This window comes from Mesoplodon densirostris, chromosome 3 (assembly GCF_025265405.1).
Source record: "Mesoplodon densirostris isolate mMesDen1 chromosome 3, mMesDen1 primary haplotype, whole genome shotgun sequence".
NCBI lineage: Eukaryota > Metazoa > Chordata > Mammalia > Artiodactyla > Ziphiidae > Mesoplodon > Mesoplodon densirostris.
Window position 1 is genome coordinate 140,781,307 of NC_082663.1, and position 19,023 is coordinate 140,800,329.

The following is a 19,023-nucleotide window of genomic DNA, read 5'->3' on the forward strand; positions in this document are numbered from 1 at the left end:
TTTTGGGGGACACGGTTCAATCCCCTGCCCACTCACTTGGCCGAGCTCCTGTTGCACACCCAAGGCCAGTCGTGACCTCTGCACCTGGCCATGCTGCAGTCCTGCTCAGAGCCTTGAATGCTTCGAGGTGCTGCTGCTTTGCGTCAGGACTGCAGCAATGGCCCAGATTGCGTCTGCTCATGTCCCACCCATCAGCTCTGCCTGGCTCCAAGGACCAGGGGAGGCTGGTGGGAGAGGCATGTGGGAATTGAAACCTTAAAGCCGAAACCACAGAAAGTGAAATTTCCTTCAACGTCTTGTCTGGGTTGATCACTCAGATGTGAGAGTGAGGAAGTGGGACGGGGCTGAGTGGAAACAGATTGAGAAAAGCAGAGTAGAGGGTTGGAAGGAAAATAGCCTGGCCGTGCTTGGGCAACAGCAGGTGCCATTAGTGGGAAGGCCCAACTAATCCGATCCAGTCCAGGGCTCTATGCGCCGGCAGAGAATGGACTGGCAAAGCAGGAACCGAAGGGAGACAGCCACGAGTCCACGGCACAGCAGTGGCCAGTGGCTCCCCACCCGCTCCCCCTACCCCAGCACTGACCCCAGGGACCCGGGGTGTCAGTCCACTTCTGTCTTCCCAGCCTGGTGCTGGGCCTGGACTGGATCCCATTGGGATCCAGAGTCACCTGGCAAGGGGTAGGTACAGGATTTAGCTTCCCCATCTCTGCCCAGCCCCCCTTCCCTGCCACCCCACACCAACAGCTGCTCTCAGCTGTTATCTGCCCTGCATCTGTCCTCCAAGGCCAGCTAGGACTTTTGTCTCCCACCCACCCCCGCAACCCGGGGCAGCCCCTACAGAAACCACCAGTCCTAGGGGACTTGGCCACAGGGGAACTGGGAGGACACAGGTGCAGGGTGGGGCAGGGCAGGGGGCGGGGCAGGGGGCGGGGCCGGGCAGGGAGCAGGCATCCCACACCACACCAGGACCATGCTCTGGCTTCTGACCCCAGGCACTGGTCTCCGCAGCATCCAGGCCCCTCAGGTGACCTTGCTCCCAGGGTGCCCCTGAGCTGAGGAACTGGGGGGTTGTGGGGAGGAGGTGGGTGTTTGCTTCACTTTCAGGGGAGCCCAGGACACAGTAGCAGGATGGGTGGGCGGCCCTCGAGCCCCTTGGACAAGCGACAGCAGCAGCACCTGAGGGGTGAGTAGAGTGGGAAGGATCCAGATTTTGGCGGATGGGGTTTAGGGCTGGGTTGTCAGGTACACAGGATGCCCTATTAATGTGAATTCTAGAGAGGCAATGAATACTTTTTTTAGTATAAGTATGTCCCAAATTTTGCATGAGGGCATATGTATGCTAAAAATGTATTCGTTATTTACCTGAAATTCAAATTTTATTGGCGTCATGTACTTTTATTTGGTAAATCTGGTAACCCTACTCAGGGCATGGGTTTGGGGTGAAGGGCATAGGGCCAGGTGGGAAGTGCCCCAAGCCCAGCCAGATCTTGTGGGATGATCCTCCCAGGTGGGCAAGGACCAATAGGCCCCTCAATGTGGACCCCAGGGACTAAGTCACAGTTCTTGATTTGAGACAAAGAAGGGCCAGTGTCCTCCATCCTCCACACACACAGTTGAGTACTTACAGTGTGCTGGGCACTGGGGATATGGAGGGGGGGCTCATGATCTAGACTAAGAAACAAGGCCAAGTTGTCATTACATGAATGGATTCAATAAGCTACTCTGCAAAGTGTTGGAATTTTTTTTTCTGTAGTGGCTTAAACGAGATAAAGATTTGTTTCTCTCTCCTATAGAGGGGAACAGTGGCAGGCAGCCTGATAAAAGTCAGACAACCCAACCCCTTCCATATTATGGTTCTAACATGAGTGGCTCCTGTGCCTGAGGTCACCTCATGACTCAGAATGGCTGCTGAAGCTCCAGTCATCGGATGCACATTCCAGGCAGCAAGATAGATGTGTTTTACACACAGCCAAGTGCACACATATTAGGGGAACAGCTTGAAGAACTTTAACACTTGTGTAATCACCTCCTAGATCAGGATACAGAATACTTCTATCACCCCAGAAAGTTCCCTTGTGCTGGGTGAGGTTTTTAAAAGATTTTGAAAATCTCCCCCGGTAAGGGGCACAAGGAAACTTTCAGGTACAATTGATCTGTTCTTTATCTGGGTCACGGTGATGGTGTCATGGGTGTGTACATATGTCAAGCTCATTCATTTCTATGCTTTATACATTTAAGGTGTGTTGTACATCGTTTATAAATTAAGCCTGAATCCTTTAACTCCCCCGCCCCCCACCAACCCCCATGTGGATAAAAACAGGCAACGGAGGGTTAAGAGTGAATGGAATTGGAGCATGTCTTCCGGGGCAACTTTGGGGTGCAGATAGGAATCCGTAAGTGGCTTCTCTGCCTGTTCTGCCCCCACCTCTGGCAGGTTGGGGGGGACCTGATTCAGCCACTTCACCATCCTTTTGTCCCTGCAGGCCAGGTAGACACCTTGCTGAGGAACTTCCTGCCCTGCTACCGCGGGCAGCTGGCAGCCTCGGTCCTGTGGCAGATCTCCCGAGAGCTGGGCCCCCAGGAGACAGCCGGATGCCAGCTGCTGCACAGCAAAGTGGGTGCTGCAAAGGGGGAGGGGGTGCTGAGTGGGCGAGGCTGGGGGGGCCGTTCATTCGTTCGTTTGAGGGTCCCTCCTCACACCTTTGTCCTTGCTGGTGCCACGACCTGGTGTGACTATTAAAAATTCATTCTGGGACTTCTCTGGTGGTGCAGTGGTTAAAACTCCGAGCTCCCAATGCAGTGGGCCTGGGTTCGATCCCTGGTCAGGGAACTAGATCCCATATGCATGCTACAACTAAGGAGCCCACCTGCCACAACTAAGACCCGGCGCAACCAAATAAATAAATAAATATAAATAATATATAAAATAATAATAAATGCTTAAAAAATTTTTTAAATTCATTCATGTTTTTTTTTTTGTGGCCATGCTGCGTTGCATGTGGGATCTTAGTTCCCTGACCAGGGATCGAACCCACACCCCCTGCAGTGGAAGCGTGGAGTCTTAACTACTGGACCACCAGGGATGTCCCCAAAATTCATTCTTCGAGCAAACATTCACTGGGCATCTACTGCGTGCCACACCCCTGGCTGGATGCTGGGGACACAGTAGTGACTGAGACAGATCCCGCTTTGCCCTCCAGGGCTCACAGTCTAGTTGGGGGAAATGACCAGTTTGTTGTCAAGCTAACATATCATGATGCAGGATAACTTGTGATAGGTGCTAGGAAGACAAAATGAAGGGCGGTGTTGAGGGCTGGAAGCTGGGGTGTAGGAAGGTCCTTCTGAGCTGAGACGTAAAGGATGAGAAGGAGCCAGACCTGAAGCCCAGAGTGGGAAGGGCATTCTAGGCAGAGGGCATAGGCAATGCAAAAGCCCTGAAGTTGGAAAAGGTGTGGCCTGGCTGAGTGCATCACCCAAGGGCACAGCATGCCCACTGGACGTCCAAGCCTTTGCATGTGCCACCCTCCCCATTCTATCCCATACTTCGTCTGCTACTTCTTCCAAGAAGCCTTCCTTGACTACTATTACCCCCACCTGAGTCAGGCACCTCCTCTGGAACCCCTGTCTGTCTGCTTCTCCGACGCAGCCCGGGCTCACACGTCTGCCACCTCCATTTGTCTGCTTTATGAGGACAGGGTCCAAGCCTTATTTCCCCTTCCCCCTGATCCCTTGTGCCCACATGGTGCCTTCACTTTGTAGGGGCTCAGGAAGGGCTTATCGATGGAACAAAATAGCCTGGAGCTGCCCAGCCCCAGCTCCAAAGGTCTCCTGAGCTGGCAAATGGTGTCCAGGATCTCCATGTGCCCTGTACAACTTAGTTCTCACCAGCCCAGGGGATGGGTCTTTGACCAATGAGGAAACCAAGGCACAGAGAGGTGAAGTGACCTGACTGAGGTCACAGTGCCAGCAAGATGCAGAGGCGAGATTTGAACCCAGAGCCCATACTCCTTACAAGGGATACTGGGTCCCCTGTCCCGATCAGGCTCTGAGATTTCCTTTCTTGGACACCCATTCTCCCAGCTGTGACTGCCCTGGGGTGGGGGCTCTGTGGCACCATGGACAGAGCCCCCTGCCACCTGGGACTCCCCCTGTCCTGCTTGGGGCATCATGGGGCCTGGGAATCGCCCCCACCTGCACCTTCTGCCTCCTGCTGGTCCCAACCCCCTGGGCCAGGGCACAGCTGACATTGGGGTTCAAGCAGCGTGGAGGGATTTCCCCTCGCTTCAGTTGAAACATTTTCTTTAATACTCGTTTTATCTATTTGCATTATGTATATCATTTCTATTATAACATTTTAACACTATTACTATGAAAAATCTCAGACTTAGGAAGAGAGATGGAGAATCACTTAATAAACCTCTGAGTTCCCATTACCCGCTGAAGAATCAAAACTTCACAAATGCTGTTTGTTTAGTCATCAAATGTTTACTGAGCACCAACTGTGTAGCAGGAGCTACTCTGGGACCATTGGTGAAACAAACGCACACAATTCAGGTGGCCAGGAAGTGAGAAGAGGGACAAAGAAAATGAAACAAGGTGATGTCCCATCCTGCCTGAGGGAGGGGTCTGTGGGCAGAGGCCTGGCCATTTTTCATAACGTTAAACTACACCTGCTCCATGACCTAGCAATCCCTCCTGTATCAGTTAGCTATGCTGTGTAAAAATACACCACCAAATCAGTGCTTCAAACAACACGTCTGTAATCTCAGTTACTGTGGGTCAGGAATCTAGACGGGGCTTTCCTGGGTCCTTTCTTTCAGGGTCTCTCACAGGCTGCAATCAAGATGTTGGCCAGGGCTGGGGTCTCATCTGAGGCTCAACTGGGGAAGGGTCCGCTTGCAAGTAAATTGGAGATAACAAAAGTGTCTGCCTCAGTTCATATTTGGAAGTGCAGGCTGTGAGCGTGCTTGATAAAGAATATAACACCACACCAGCAGTGCCCAAGCACCTGTACAGTAAGTCCACTACATATGAACCTTCAAGTTGCAAACTTTCAAAGATGCAAACGTGCGTTCCATCAGCGTCAGGCATGAGTCAAATTGCAGCTTGCCCTCCGTTTCCTATAGCTGACGATCCTTCAGCTCTACCGTCTCCCACCTCCTCCCCCTCCTCCAGTCAGTCACTCTTCTTGCCTGTTCACTCGATGCCAGCCCTGTATGCCAGCTGTTGTACTGTACTACTGTACTTTTCAAGGGACTGTACTGTAAGATTAAAAATGTTTTATTTATTTTTTTTGTGTTTGTTTTGTATGTATTATTTGTGTGACAAGTATTATAAACCTATTACAGTACAGTACTATATAGCCAATGGTGTTAGTTGGGTACCTAGGCTAACTTCGTTGGACTTATGAACAAATTGGACTTACAAACTCGCTCTCAGAATGGAACTCATTCATATGTAGGGGACTTACTGTACTTGGTGGCACCCGGGACACAGGAGGAGCTGTCCAGGTGGTCTGGACACTGGGACACTGGCCCATGTTCTTGACATCCGCCCGCCCCTCCTCCCACAGAAGCTGCCCCGAGTCCGGGAGCACCGAGGGCCCCTGACCCAGCTGCAGGGCCACCCACCTCAGTGGCAGCCAATCTTCTGTGTCCTGCGTGGGGACGGCCGCCTGGAATGGTTCAGTCACAGGGAGGTGAGTGAGTGGCCTGCAGCCCATCTACCTCTGGCGTCTCCATCCCACCCTCCCCAGTGTGGGTTTGGGGTCCAGTTCCCAGCATAGCCCCCCTCCTTTCTTCAGTCATCAAGTAGGGCCAACCTGTAAGCTTGGCCCTGGGTGGGTGAGCATCTCTGGCTGTGCCAGGTGGATAAACTGAGGCCCAGGCCAGGGGTAGGGGCTCACTCATGGTCATCAGCAGAGCTGAGGTTGAAACCATGCAAGGCCTTTGCACATGCCGCCTGTGCCCTGCTTTCCAGCTGGGGAATTCAGGCAGGTCACTTGTCTCCCTGGGATTCAGTTTTCGCCTCTGTGAAACGGGGTGATAATGGTCTACGCCACATGGGGCTGTAAGGATTCAATGGGTTAGTCCTCATATAGCACTTGGGACTGGCCTAGCACACAGCAGGTGCTGGGTGCTCCACTATGGGGAAGGGAAGGAAGGAGGGATTGAGGGAGGGGTGGACAGAGGAGGGAGGGTGGAGGATTTCCCCAGTTAACCCCAAACCTTCCCCTGATCCCACACTGGGATATGGAAGCCACAGTTTAGACCTGTCCCCAAACGGTTCTTTGGATGGCTTTTGCAGGAATATGAAAATGGGGACCGTCCCCTGGGCTCCATGGTACTGACAGGGTACACAGTCCTGACTTCCCAGAGTGAATATCTCCACCTGTTGGACACTCTCTGCCCAGAATCCTCAGGTAAGGCTCCCGGGGACCCCAAGAGCAGGTTTCTCTACTTAGCACTGTGGACACTGGGGCCAGATCATTCTTTGCAGTGGGGGCCACCATTCACAGTATGCTGAAGAGTATCCCTCACCTCCACACACCAGATGCCAGGAGCACTCTGCATCCCAAGAACGACAACCAAGTATATCTCCAGACATTGCCAAGTGTCCCTGGGGGCAGCATTGCCTCTGGGTGAGCAGCCTCGCTCTAGAAAGAGAAACACCCATTCCTGTCAGGGTGAAGGAGTTAGGTCACTGGACCAGAATCAAAGAAGCAAAGGGTAAAAATGATAAAATATGGTGTCAGTAAGCATGTAGGGAGATGGGCAGTGGTGGGCAGGAAAATTGCACAGACTTGTTACAGCGTGTAATTGGTCAGTCCAGTGTTTCCAGGATGGTTCTCCTTCATTCCCTCCTCCTCCTCCTCTTCCTCCCCAACTCCCACTTCTCCTCCCTTCCCCTTCCTCCCCTTCCTCTTCCTCCTCTTTCTCTCTCTGAATAGGTAAGGAGCAGCATAAGTGGGCTGGCATGCATCTGATGAGGGCCTGCATTATCTCATTGAATCTGCCCAGGAGGCAGCCCCATCACTAACCACCCCATTTTACAGAGGGGGACACTGAGGCTAAGGACTGTCACACAGTTAGTAAGGGACAGAGCCAGAATTACACCTTTTGCTTCCCTGCAGAGCTATCCTGCTGTTAAATCATGCGAAGATGTAGCAACAAGAACCGTCTACAGAAATGTTGATGATGTCGAAAACATGGGAATCCACCCAAATACGCATCCTTTGGGGTTGATTAAATAAATTACAGCCTGACCCTCAGGAAGGAAAGGTGTGCAACCTCTGAAGGTGTCCCAGACATATGCAGGAGCCAAAAGGCCAGTTATAAACCAGAAAACTCCACACTGTTAAAAAAAAAAAGCACCCCATACAGCTTTGTGCAGATTTTAAAATCTGGAATAATGTCCCCCAAACTGTTAACAGCTATTATCATCTCTGGGTGCTGCGATTGAAGGGCTGGATGACAAGGGACATCCACCTTTTTCTACATTATTATTACTATTTTTTAAAAAAATTTATTTTTGGCTACATTAGGTCTTCGTTGCTTTGTGCAGGCTTTCTCTAGTTGCGGCGAGCAGGGTCTGCTCTTCGTTGCGGTGCGTGGGCTCTAGGCGCACAAGCTTCAGTAATTGTGGCACGTGGGCTTAGTAGTTGTGGCTTGCAGGCTCTAGAGCGCAGGCTCAGTAGTTGTGGCACATGGGCTTTGTTGCTCCGCGGCATGTGGGATCTTCCCGGACCAGAGCTCGAACCCGTGTCCCCTGCATTGGCAGGCAGATTCTTAACCATTGCACCACCAGGGAAGCCCTTTTTGCATTATTGCATTTTACCGCAGTCTGTATGTATCACTCTGGAAATCTGAACAAAACACTGAGGATTTGGGGACTCCAATTTAATTTATCAAAATAAATTCACTCATTTGTGTCCTCCCAGCAGTTCTAGGTCATTGGTATCACTTTTTAGCCCATTTTGCAGGTAGGAAAACTGAGGTTTTTCAGGGAGATGAAAATCTGTGCAAAGAGCTAGAAAATGGTCTGGCCAGGTTTGAACCTGGGCCTTGCCGACTCCAGCACCCCACAGCAAGCAGGGCTCAGACCACATGCCAGCTAGGAGAGATTGTCAGTGGCTGCCTAGGACTGCTGTGTTAAGCATGTTGCTGAGGCTGGGAAACAGTGCTGGGATGGATTGCTGATGTCTGCCCTGGGCACACCTCCTCCTGGGACTGAGGTGAAGTAAGGGTTCTCTACACATTTCATGGTTATTGTCTCCTAGTGAATGAATGATTTTAGAGTGAATGAATGAATGAAGATGCGACCTCCTCTGCTTTCAGGACACCATACACAGGAAGAGCCTGACCCCCTCTTGGAAATGCCTGTTAGTTTCCCCCTGTTCCTGCAGCACCCCTTCCGCCAGCACCTCTGTTTCTCTGCAGCCACAGCGGAGGTGCAGCGTGCCTGGAGGCTAGCCCTGCAGGGCGGCATCCGGCTTCGAGGCACAGGTGGGTCCTGGGAAAGGGCAGGCAGTGGTGGAGCACAGAGTCTGGAGTCGGATGGTTCTGCTCCTGCTGGCTGTGGGATCCTCTCCAAGCCTCAGTTCCCTTATTTATAAAATGGATCGTGGGGGAGGACAGAGGGGAAACAGGCAGTTGTGCATGGCCCGGGCTGTAATGAGGGCACAGCCCCATGGGAGCGTAGCCTGGGGGATCAGGGAGGGGATGTCCAAACTGGGGTCTAAAAAAGATGAGGGGCCAGCCAGGTGAAGAAGAGGAATTAGGACTGACACATCTGGGCAGGTTGTTGACTGAACAAACGTACCTAACTGGAGAGGCAGCTGGAGACTGCAGTGGGATCTGGGCTGTGACTGCCTGCAGGGGATGCCTTTTCCAAAATGGTATACAGGCCCCTTATGGGCTGGTGATAAACTTAGGGGAGCGTGTTCCCGGCGGAGGGCACTTCTTTGCGCAGAGGTCTGGAAGTGGGTGAGACTTAGCTGTTTGGGACCTGGCGAGGAGGCGGAGGGCTTCCTTCTCAGGCGACGGGGAGCCAGGCAGCCTGAGACCAGGGGAGGGGTGGGCGGGCACTGAGGAGCCGCCCCTCAGTCCTGCAGCGAAGTCAAGCCCCAGCCGCCCGTGCCTTCCTGGACGCCATACGGCTCTACCGGCAGCAGCAAGGCCACTTTGGCGACGACGACGTGACCCTAGGCTCGGACGCCGAGGTCAGTGCCGCACAAGGCCGCACCCGGGACCCCCCTGACCCCTTCTCGGCCCACCGGAGCACCCATGGTCACCTCTCCCGCAGGTGCTGACTGCGGTACTGATGCGGGAGCTGCTGCCTGCGCTGCGAGCCCAGATCCTGCCCGGCCTGCGGGGGGCCGGCCGCGCTCGGGCCTGGGCCTGGGCCAAGGTACGCATGGGGTCGAGGAGGTGGGGCAGGGACACGCGGGAGGCCGCGGTTGGGGATAGGAGCCGGACCCGGGTGCTCAGCTTCGCTCTCTCTGCGACTGTCGCCCAACCTCTCCGCCCATCTCTGTGCGTCTGTCTTCTCTCTGTCCTACCCTCGCCCCATCTCGTCTCTCTACCGCGCCCCTGGCCCGTGTGGGGTCCCCTCGGCTGATCTGGGCAGCTACTGGACGCCGTCCACGCTGCAGTCCTGGCCGGGGCCTCCACTGGGCTCCGCGCCTTCCAGCCCGAAAAGGAGGAGCTGCTCGCCGCCCTGGAGAAGACTATCCGCCCAGACGTAGATCAGATGCTGAAGTTGCGGGAGCGCGTGTTAGGGAGGCTGCAGGGTGAGGTCCGCGGGCGTGGCCTGGATGTGAGGGGCGGGGCCGGGAGCCTGAGAGGAAGAAGGGGAACAGCTTGGGTGTAAGGGAAAGGGCCCAAGGTCTGGGACCCGGAGGAGGCAGGGCCGGAAAAGAAAAGGGTGGAGCCTAAGTGGGAAAATGGGCGAGGCCTTGATGCTTTGGTGGTGGGACTATGTCTCTAGACGGGGTCAAGAGGGAGGGCGGGTGCTTGGGAGGCGGGAAGGCCAGGGACGGAGCTGGTGAGCCCGGAGACCAAGACTGGGTGGGAAGAGGGGCAGAGGTGTTGGCGGTATCAGGCCTGACTCCGGTTGTGGGTTGTCCAGTCAGACGGCGGAAATAGCTCTCACTCAGCTCAGTAACAAAGAGAACAGAGTTGGAATCCTAACTCTGCCTCTGTGTGCAACTTGGAGCTGATCCCCATCGCACTTGGCCTCGGTTTTCTATTCTGTATAATGGGGTAGAGGAGGGTGCTCAAAGTCAGCGCTCCCGTCTACCTCACCCTGTTGAGCCCATGGCCTCACTCCTTTCCCCACCCCACCCCCGCCTCCCAATTTGCGGAGCACCTCGAGGAGGAGATCCAAGCCAGTGTCTTCCGCTCACAGCCAACGTCCAGGGTCCCCTCGAGTCGTGCCTGCGCAGGAAGGTGGATGCGCAGCTGCCCCGGGTCACGCAGACGCTGCTGAGCACCGTGGAAGCCGAACTCACGGCAGTGCAGACCCTCCTAACCCAGGGCATGGACCGCCTGTCCCGCCACCTGCGTGGGAGCCGCTCCAGCACCCAGCTGCGGAAGGAGGTGAGGTCCAGTGGGTCGTGTTTCATCGGGCCTGTGTGCAGCGTGTTAACTTTATAGAAGAGTTGCGTGAACCTTGAATCTTTCTTGTTTGAAAACCTTCTCTTTAAAAAATCTCTGAACTTTCTTCTAAGCTGCATTTTACTTACGGTGGTCCGCTATGCTATGGTCACTGGGGCACGGTTTATAACATGGGGGGAAGGAGTAAGATGACAAGATTAGCATTTAATAACATCAGTCTGGAGTCACCTTCCCCACAAATTGTTCCTCCTCCCATTGCCTTGTTTGGCCACAGCCCACCCCATTCCCTGGGACAGAATTCTGCTCCACGCAGGTCAGCTCTTTTCTTCTGATATTAAATGCGAGCATACTATGTGCCAAGAAACCTTCAACTCGTTAAGTGTCTGTTGACCTTTAAAATGAAACAGCCAGTTATTTTATCAGCAGAACATTTTGGGAAGGGAGGGCAGCATGAGAATTGCAATTCGGGACATGCAAGCTATGGCAAAACCAGAGGCAAGTCTGGCAAACAAAGGGGAGGAACATTACTTTATAGAGAAGAAGGAGAAAATTGGGAGGGGCAGCTTTGAAGGAAAGTCCATTGGAGGAAAGCAAGAGTTCAGGGTGGTGACAGTTTCTCATTGGCTGAGTGGTGGTAGTTTCTCATTAGTTGGGGCTGTTACTGCATAAGGAGAAAATCTGCCTCCTGCTGGAGCGGTAAAGTAGTAACCTTCTTCCAATTTGGGGTCTGCAGAGGGCAAGGAGTGGCAGTGCACGAGAGCCCCCCACCCCGCCCTTTCAGGGCTTAATGATTTCATTTTTATTTATTTATTTGGCCACGCAACTTGTGGGATCTCAGTTCCCCGGCCAGGGATTGAACCTGGGGCACCGCAGTGAAAGCTCCGAATCCTAACCACTAGACCATCAGGGATCTCCCGTGACTTTATTTTAAATGAGGTTTCCCTTTATTAATCTTCACATCTCCATTTCATAATCACCTCCTCCAGGAACTTTCCCTGGTCCTTTCTGCATCTGCAGCTGCGCGTGCTTCCCTCCTTAGAGAAGTATTAACACACCACTACCGTTGTCTGTCTACACTCTGTCTCCCCCAACTTTTCTGTGAGCAGTTTGAGGGCAAATACCACTTTGGATTATTGCACTTCTGCAGCCACAGGATCCAGCACAAAGGGAACATCAGGTGGGACAAGGGCTGAGTGTGCCCATTTCCCCTCAGCCCTGCCAGCACCACATGTTATCATTTGTTTCAAGTTTTACCATTTTATGTCCATCACACCCTACCTCACAGTTACTTTTATTATGCATTATTTTGGTGACAACTGAGGCAGGATGTGTTTCCATTTGTGTTTCTCCTTCGATGAACTGTCTGTGAGGTCCTTAGCCTTGCTCTTCCATTGGCTGGTGGTATTTTTCTTACCTGACTGCTATGGGAACACAGGTTTACTCATTTGGGGAGATGCCATGGGACCCAGAGCTGATGCAGACCTGCTACCGAGAGGCGGAGTGGAGCCGGGGGCGCCTGGGTCAGCTGGCAGAACCATTTGGCTTCTTTGGAACACAGAGCCTGGTGTTTGGGGCCCAGGATCTCGCACAGCAGGTAAGGGTGAGTGGGAGGCTGGGAGGAAGCGAGACAAGGATGGCAGCCTCCAATGAGTAGGTGCCAAGTGTGTGCCAGGGAGACCACGATGACCCAGACAGACCTGGCCCTCCCTTGCTGGACTCCCAGTGTCATGCAGACATGAGCTCATGACCAGGCAGGCAGTAATCACACATGATGGACAGGGCTGTGATGGGACACACAAGGTGCTACGGGAACCCTGAGGAGGCACCTGATCCATCTCCAGGGTTGGGAAGGCTTCCAGGAGGAGAGGACTGCCAGGCTGGGGCAGCTGGGGGAAGAATGGGAATGGGGCATGTCCTGGGTGGAGGGAACAGTGTGGATAAGCCCTGGGAGGTGTGAGAGCGTGTCCACATTTGGGGAAAGTGAAGCAATTTAGAGACATTGGCTTGTAGATTTCAAGGGAGGGCATAGATGTGGGAGATATGCCAGCGAGGTGGGGGGCGCAGATGGGTCAGGGCCTTGAGTATGGGGCTCAGGGGGCTGGGCTCTGTCCAAGGGCAATAGGAGTCACAGCAGGTGTGTGAGCAGGGGAGGGGCATGGCCAGATTCAAGGTTTTTTAGAAAGCCCTGCCTGCCCTGGGGAGCAGGGGCTGTCGGGGGCAGAAGTGGAGGAGGCAGGGAGGAGGTCTGAACCATTAGAATGGGTTGGTGGAGAGGAGCAGGGTGTGTTTTGAAAGCCAAGGGGTTGGGACGTGCTAATGGACATGGTGAGTGAAAGAGACAGGGATTGAGAAGACCCAGTGCTGCCCGGCACGGTTGTTCAGTTTGGATACTGCACAAGGGTGCTCAGCCAAGGAGCCTGGACTATGGACAGCTCTCTGATCCCCATGCTGGCCATCCTGGCACTGACTGGATGAGCCCCAAGTCCTGAGAGGAAGAGAGTGCTGTTTCTTGGGACAAGAAGGAGGTTGTAGGGAAGTAGTTGGTCAGGGCAAGCCGGATGCTGAGAAGGGTTCAACCGAGCAGGCCTAGGGCCCAGAAAGAGCATGGATTCCCAGGGCTCATCCCAGCATCTCTTCCCACAGCTCATGGCTGACGCTGTGGCCACCTTCCTGCAGCTGGCCGACCAATGTCTGACCACGGCTCTGGACTGTGACCAGGCTGCCCAGCAGCTGGAGAAAGTCAGGGGGCGCGTGCTGAAGGTGAGGTCTGCGGAGAGGGCATGGCAGTGGGCCTGGGTGCTCAGGTGGTTGTGAAACCAGTTGCTGTGTGTGTCGTGCAGAAATTCCAGTCGGACAGTGGCTCAGCGCAGAGGAGGTTCATCCATGGCTGGCTGCTCTGCATCTTCTTGCCCTTCGTGTTGAGCCAGCTGGAGCTGAGCTGCAAAGCGGTGAGCTGATGGGGGACGGGTCCTATAGAACAACCAAGCATCTTTCTATAAGGCTCATAGAGCCACCTTGATGATTAGAGACTTTTGTTCCCTGAGCCCAGGGGCTGGGTCCAATGGCTCTTCTGGGACCTCACAATGCCCTCTGCTTCTCCCATGACAATGCCGTGTCTGCAGAGCTGGCATGGGGTCCCGTGCATCACATATCAGCAGGTGATACAGGCTTCAGAGAAGGGAGGAGGCAGAGGGGGAGTGTATGTGTGTATGGTGAGGGTGCCGAGTGGTTAGGGGGGCTCTCTCTGAGAAGATGATGCTTGAGAAGTAGTGAACTAAAGCCATGAGCCATGTCCTGGGGAAGGGTTTTCCAGGCAGAGGGTACAGCATGTGCAAAGGTCCTGAGGTAGGTCTGTGCCTGGTGTGTTGGAGAAACAGAGAAGAGGCAAGTGTGGCTGGGGCTTAGCGAACAAGGGGGTAGGAAGTAGATGAGGGGAGAGGTCACAGGGGCCTTGCTACACAGGCTTAGGGGTACCATGAAGGGGTCTGCATCAGGGGTCAGGCAGGAAGTGGCTGTGAGGGGTCCCAGCAGAAACACCTGTACTATTCCCATTGAGGTGTGATGTGCTTTGTTTCACCAATTCTCACAACAACCCGAGGGAATAATGAGTCAAGGAGCCCATTTTAAAGATGAGGAAACTGAGGCCCAGGTTTCCCTAGCTAATCAGTGACAGAGCTGGGGCTCAAACCATGTCACACATAGCCCACCCCTCCAGCCCAGCCCCTCACCTGCCTCGGTTACAGGAGCTGCCTGAGTTCGAAGGGGATGTCCTTGCTGTGGGCAGCCCTGCTCTGACCATTGAGGGTATTTATGAGGATGTCATCCGGGGGGTCCTGCTTCAGAGGATTGATCGAGGTGAGTCCCACCCCCTATGGCTCAGGGGAGCCTGTTGACCCCTGGCTGTGTATACTGAGCCCTACCAGGGTAACCCCATCACCTCTCACTACCTGTGAACACTAGTCCTTTGACTAAGGGCCAGGACTGGGACAGAGGGGATCTGGGGTGGGCGAGCCTAGAGGGGCAGTGATGGAAGCTCCCTGAAGGAGGGGGCATTGGAGTGGGGCTGTGACGGATATGCAGGAGTTCTTAGGATGAGAGAAGGGAGGCAAAATTTAAAAACTGGGGATAGACATTTACATTTTCTCATTCAACAACCTCTCCATATTTTATTCTGGGCTGGCATTGAGCCCTCAAGAGTACGTGGACTTGGGGTAGGCCTCTTAGGATTTCCCGGGCTGGGAAGAGGCTCCTGACTGTCTCTTCTCCCTCCTGCCTTGTCTGTTCCTTCCTGACCCAATGCCTATGACTGCTGAGACGTGTACTAACAGGGGAATGAGCAATGTGTAATGGTTATTCAGGGAATGTCACAGCTGACACAGAAGGAAGGAGAGGAGGCTGCAGTCTGCCAGGGCAGATGTGCAGGTCCTTGAATGACAGGCAGAGGAGTTTAGACATTTTGTGGCAGGCAATAGGGAGCCACGGAGGATGTGTGAGCAAGAGGGCAACAGTGGCTAGACTGGAAGCCAGGGAGGAGGCTGAGGGCCTGGTCCTGGGGGGCAAAGGATGGTCTCGAGCAGGGGCAGCAACCAAGGGGACGGAGCCCAGGCATGAGGCTGAGACGGAAGTCAGAGGTTGTTGTTGGCTTGGGGTGTCACTGGGTGCATGGGAGGGACCACAACCCTGGAGATGGTGTGGAGAGAAAGGAGAGGAGTCCCAAAGAGCCTGGATTTGAAGGACACAAAGAGGAAGAAGAGATGCAGAAGGAGCAGTCAGAGAGGTGGGAGAAACCCAGAGATAGCAGTGTTCTGGGAGCCAGGAAGTAAGGGTGAGAAGTGTCCTTGAGGCCAAACGAAAAGAACCGAGTTCCTTTAGAATAGGGGACATTTTAAATGGAAAAAGGCTAATCACTGATTGGAAAAAATTTTTCAGAAACAGGTTTCCATTCCTGCAAGTTCTACATGTACTGAAGGCGGGGTTGGGGGGTGGGGTGTTTCTGTCCTCAGTTGATTTGTGATGTCTGCTTGAAGCATTGTGCTGGAAGGTGGGGTAGGTAGCATCCAGGCTCCATGAAGGTGTGGGGATCAGCTAGCAATGTCTGCCATGGGCACAGGTGTGGAGAGAGGCTCATGTAAGCCACTTGTTTAGGGTTCCTGGTTGAGACATTTCTTCCATGCTTTGCCCTCTTGTGGCCTCTCTGGGAAAATTCATGGAAGCCCTGGGATTGTGGGGCTTATCCAGGTGGGTCCGGGGGTTTATCTCTTTATTTTATTTTTAAATTTATTTATTTTTGGCTGCATTGGGTCTTCGTTGCTGCGTGCAGGCCCTCCCTAGTTGTGGCAAGCAGGGGCCACTCCTTGCTGCAGTGTGTGGGCCCCTCACTGTGGTGGCTTCTCCTGCTGTGGAGCATGGGCTCCAGGCGCGTGGGCTTCAGTAGTTGTGGCACGCGGGCTCTAGAGCACAGGCTCAGCAGCTGAGGCACGCGGGCCCAGCTGCTCCTGTGTCCCCTGCATTGGCAGGCAGACTCTCAACTACTGCGCCACCAGGGAAGTCTCTATCTCTTATTTTAGAATTGAAAAAAGCCCTTGGTGCCAGCAACATGTCCTGCACTCTGGATGGCTGCTCAGAGCTTCCACGGGACCAAGCAGAAACAGGTGAGGACCTCACAGGTTCTTGGCCCATGCCAGTGAATTGCCAGGGTCGGGGGGCCTGTGTGGGGTATACAAGAGGATTGTGAGTGTGGGTTCCTGGATGGAACAGTATGCACCTTGTCTCCTGACTTGGCCAGGTTGGCCAAGCTCATGGTGAACTAGGGCAATGGGGAGTCAAGGAGTGTGCCTGAGTGTCAGAGGTATCCTCTGACATGCATATGAATTTGTGTCCCATCTCTTCTTGCCAGGCCTCTATAGGACCTCTCCCAACGGCTACCAGTTCCCAGCACTGGTGGGGGAGATAGTGGTGATGGGAGCCTTGGGTTCACCTTAACAATGCGTGCATGGAGCTCTGCTCAGGGCCAGGGCAGCCTGGCCTCCTACTATAGGACCCTACAGAGACCTCCTCGTTGCAGCAGTAAATGTGTGTAGGGCTGAGGTTGACACTGCTGGTGGTGCAGGGATCCTGAACTCCATCCCTAAGACGGCATTGTTTCATGGGGACTTCCCTGAAATGGGACAGAAAGCAACTGGTCCAACTAGAAGCGGACCAGTGGGCAAGATGTTTATAATCTGGATGTTCAGGACCCAGGGCAGATGCAGGTATTCTGGAGCAGCTCTCAGCTCCTCAACCCCCTTGGGTATCATTGTTATGAGAGCTTTGTGAATCCACCCAGCTAAGCGGCTCCCACATTCTTCACCCACAGAAACTCTGAGATAATAAACGTGTATAGTTTTCAGTGGCTAACTTTGGGGGTCATTTGTTATGTGGCAATAGCTAACTAATACACTCCCTAGCTTATTGGGGGCAGCATCTCATAGTCAGTTGCTGCAGATAAACTGATGAATATTCACACTCACTGGGATACATGAAGATTAAACAATCTTAGAAAGACTTCTGGGTGTCATAATATTTGGGGATTTGCAACTGGGGATGAAGGATTGTGGATGGGCTCCTTAATCTATTTAACCAGAATCTAATTGATGATGGGGTTTTGCTTCTAATCTTTTGCACTAACAGCTAATACCATAGTGAACGACCTCTTACATACTTTTCATGCAAGGGGGTAAATCCCCCAAGGTGAAATCTCAGGGTTTAGAGCATGCATGTTTGTCATTTCAATAGCAGTCTTGAGAGTGCTCTCCATCAGAGTGGTCTCACCTGGTGCCCACTCATCTGTGTGAAGGTGGCCCATTTCCCCACAGGCTGTCAGCTGACTTGGGATTTCCCAGATCTTCTGGGTGAAAAATGTTGTCTTGGCATCATTTTAACGAGCATGTCTTATTGGGGATGAGGTGGAGAGTCTTCTCATGTGTTTAGGAGCTTCTCTGTGAACCTCCATTTCTCTCTGTGGCCCACTTATCTTCTGGGTGCTTTTACATTTCTATTAAATTATTCTCACTAAGCTTCCAATTACTGGGTATTTATTATATGCCAGGCATTTGATGTGTCCAAATGTTTTGGCATCCTTATGACATTTTCCATTTTACAGATGTGGAAACTGAGGTTCAGAGAGGCACTTGCTCCAGGCAACCAGGCTCCAGCACCGAGGTCTAGCCACTCTGCCCACTGCCTCCTCCAGGGACATTCCGGAGCTGAAGCTTTGTGCACATTCATCGTCATTCTCAATGGATAAATGTCTACTAGTGGAATTTCTGAGTCAAAGCATATGTACCAGTTCAAGGCTTGTATAATCCCCACACCTCCGCCTTACTCCTCTCCAGAAAGGCTATGCCTTTTAACACTCTCACCAGCAGGATTTGTACATATTCTCTTTTCCAAACACTAGGACTTTTCATAAAAGGAAAAACTGCCAGTTTGATAGACACACACACAGAGTGCATGTTTTATTTTAAATTTCTTTGATGACTACACTGAACCTAAAATATGTTTATTGACCATTAATATGTTTGTGTGTTTCTTATTTATTTTTGGCTGTGTCGGGTCTTAGTTGTGCCATGCGGGATCTTCTGTTGTGGCGCACAGGTTTCTCTCTAGTTGAGGCGCCTGGGCTTATTTGCCCTGTGGCATGTGGGACCTTAGTTCCCCGACCAGGGAACGAACCCGTGTCCCCTGAATTGGAAGGTGGATTCTTTACCACTGTTTGTGTGTTTGTGTGTTTTCCTTTCTTTTCTTTTCTTTTTTAGGGAATTGCCTGTTCATAGCTTTTACCTACTTTTCTCTTCAGGAGAATTTATATTTTTCTTAATGATCTAATAACTCTTTGTATATTAAGGATAGTAACGCTTTCTGATACGCCACAGATGTTTTTTTCTCAGCTTGCTGTGGGCCTTTAGGTTTGTTTACTTGCTCCAAAATCTTAACTTAGTATCAAGTTTCCCAGCTGAGAGTAGAGCTTTTACTGCCTTCCTCTGTTTGCCAGAAAAGCCATCTGTCCACTGGAGCCTGGCAGCTTCACATCACAAGACTTCCAGCTGCTTCCGGAGTAAGTTCTGGGAGGGACTTCCCCAGTGTTTTTCTCAGTTCAGCTTTCAGAGGGGGGTAATGCACACTCCATGGTTTCCTCCCCCAAGAGAATGAGATTTTCCTCACCTTTCCTTCCTAACTTTTGCCCTACTGTCTCTTGCACACACTGAGGACACACGATCTGTGCCCTGAATTTTACTTAACAATATTGAGCCCCCACCCCCACCAGTCACATTAATAAATAGATATCTGAGCATCACAAAAACGATGAATTAGAAAACACATTAGATTACTGGAAAACAGCCCCCTCGTAGCATTTCTTTGGAAATGT

The 19,023-nt window shown here is 52.6% G+C and overlaps 1 protein-coding gene across 2 annotated transcripts; it reads left to right on the forward strand.

The window, feature by feature from the left end:
* The first annotated feature begins 1,128 nt into the window (after positions 1–1,128).
* NIBAN3 (niban apoptosis regulator 3) lies at positions 1,129–18,226 on the forward strand. 2 transcript variants are annotated; one of them, XM_060093858.1, is made up of 15 exons: positions 1,129–1,183; positions 2,484–2,614; positions 5,573–5,698; positions 6,307–6,421; positions 8,337–8,504; positions 9,105–9,220; positions 9,304–9,408; positions 9,628–9,790; positions 10,408–10,598; positions 12,052–12,210; positions 13,260–13,376; positions 13,457–13,564; positions 14,360–14,471; positions 16,184–16,267; positions 17,758–18,226. In XM_060093858.1, the coding sequence occupies exons 1-15, from the start codon at positions 1,129–1,131 to the stop codon at positions 17,820–17,822; spliced, it is 1,815 nt and encodes a 604-aa protein (XP_059949841.1). In that variant the 3' UTR covers positions 17,823–18,226. The 2 variants fall into 2 exon arrangements, with proteins under 2 accessions (XP_059949841.1, XP_059949842.1); XM_060093859.1 differs by lacking the exon at positions 13,457–13,564.
* Positions 18,227–19,023: the final 797 nt, after the last annotated feature.

Excerpts from the sequence above, each read along its gene's own strand:
- NIBAN3 (XM_060093858.1), top strand. The coding sequence starts at position 1,129 with ATGGGTGGGCGGCCCTCGAGCCCCTTGGACAAGCGACAGCAGCAGCAC. Across the intron at positions 6,422-8,336 it reads TCTCTGCCCAGAATCCTCAG|GACACCATACACAGGAAGAG; the intron begins GTAAGGCTCCCG and ends CTCTGCTTTCAG. Across the intron at positions 9,409-9,627 it reads GGGCCTGGGCCTGGGCCAAG|CTACTGGACGCCGTCCACGC; the intron begins GTACGCATGGGG and ends TGATCTGGGCAG.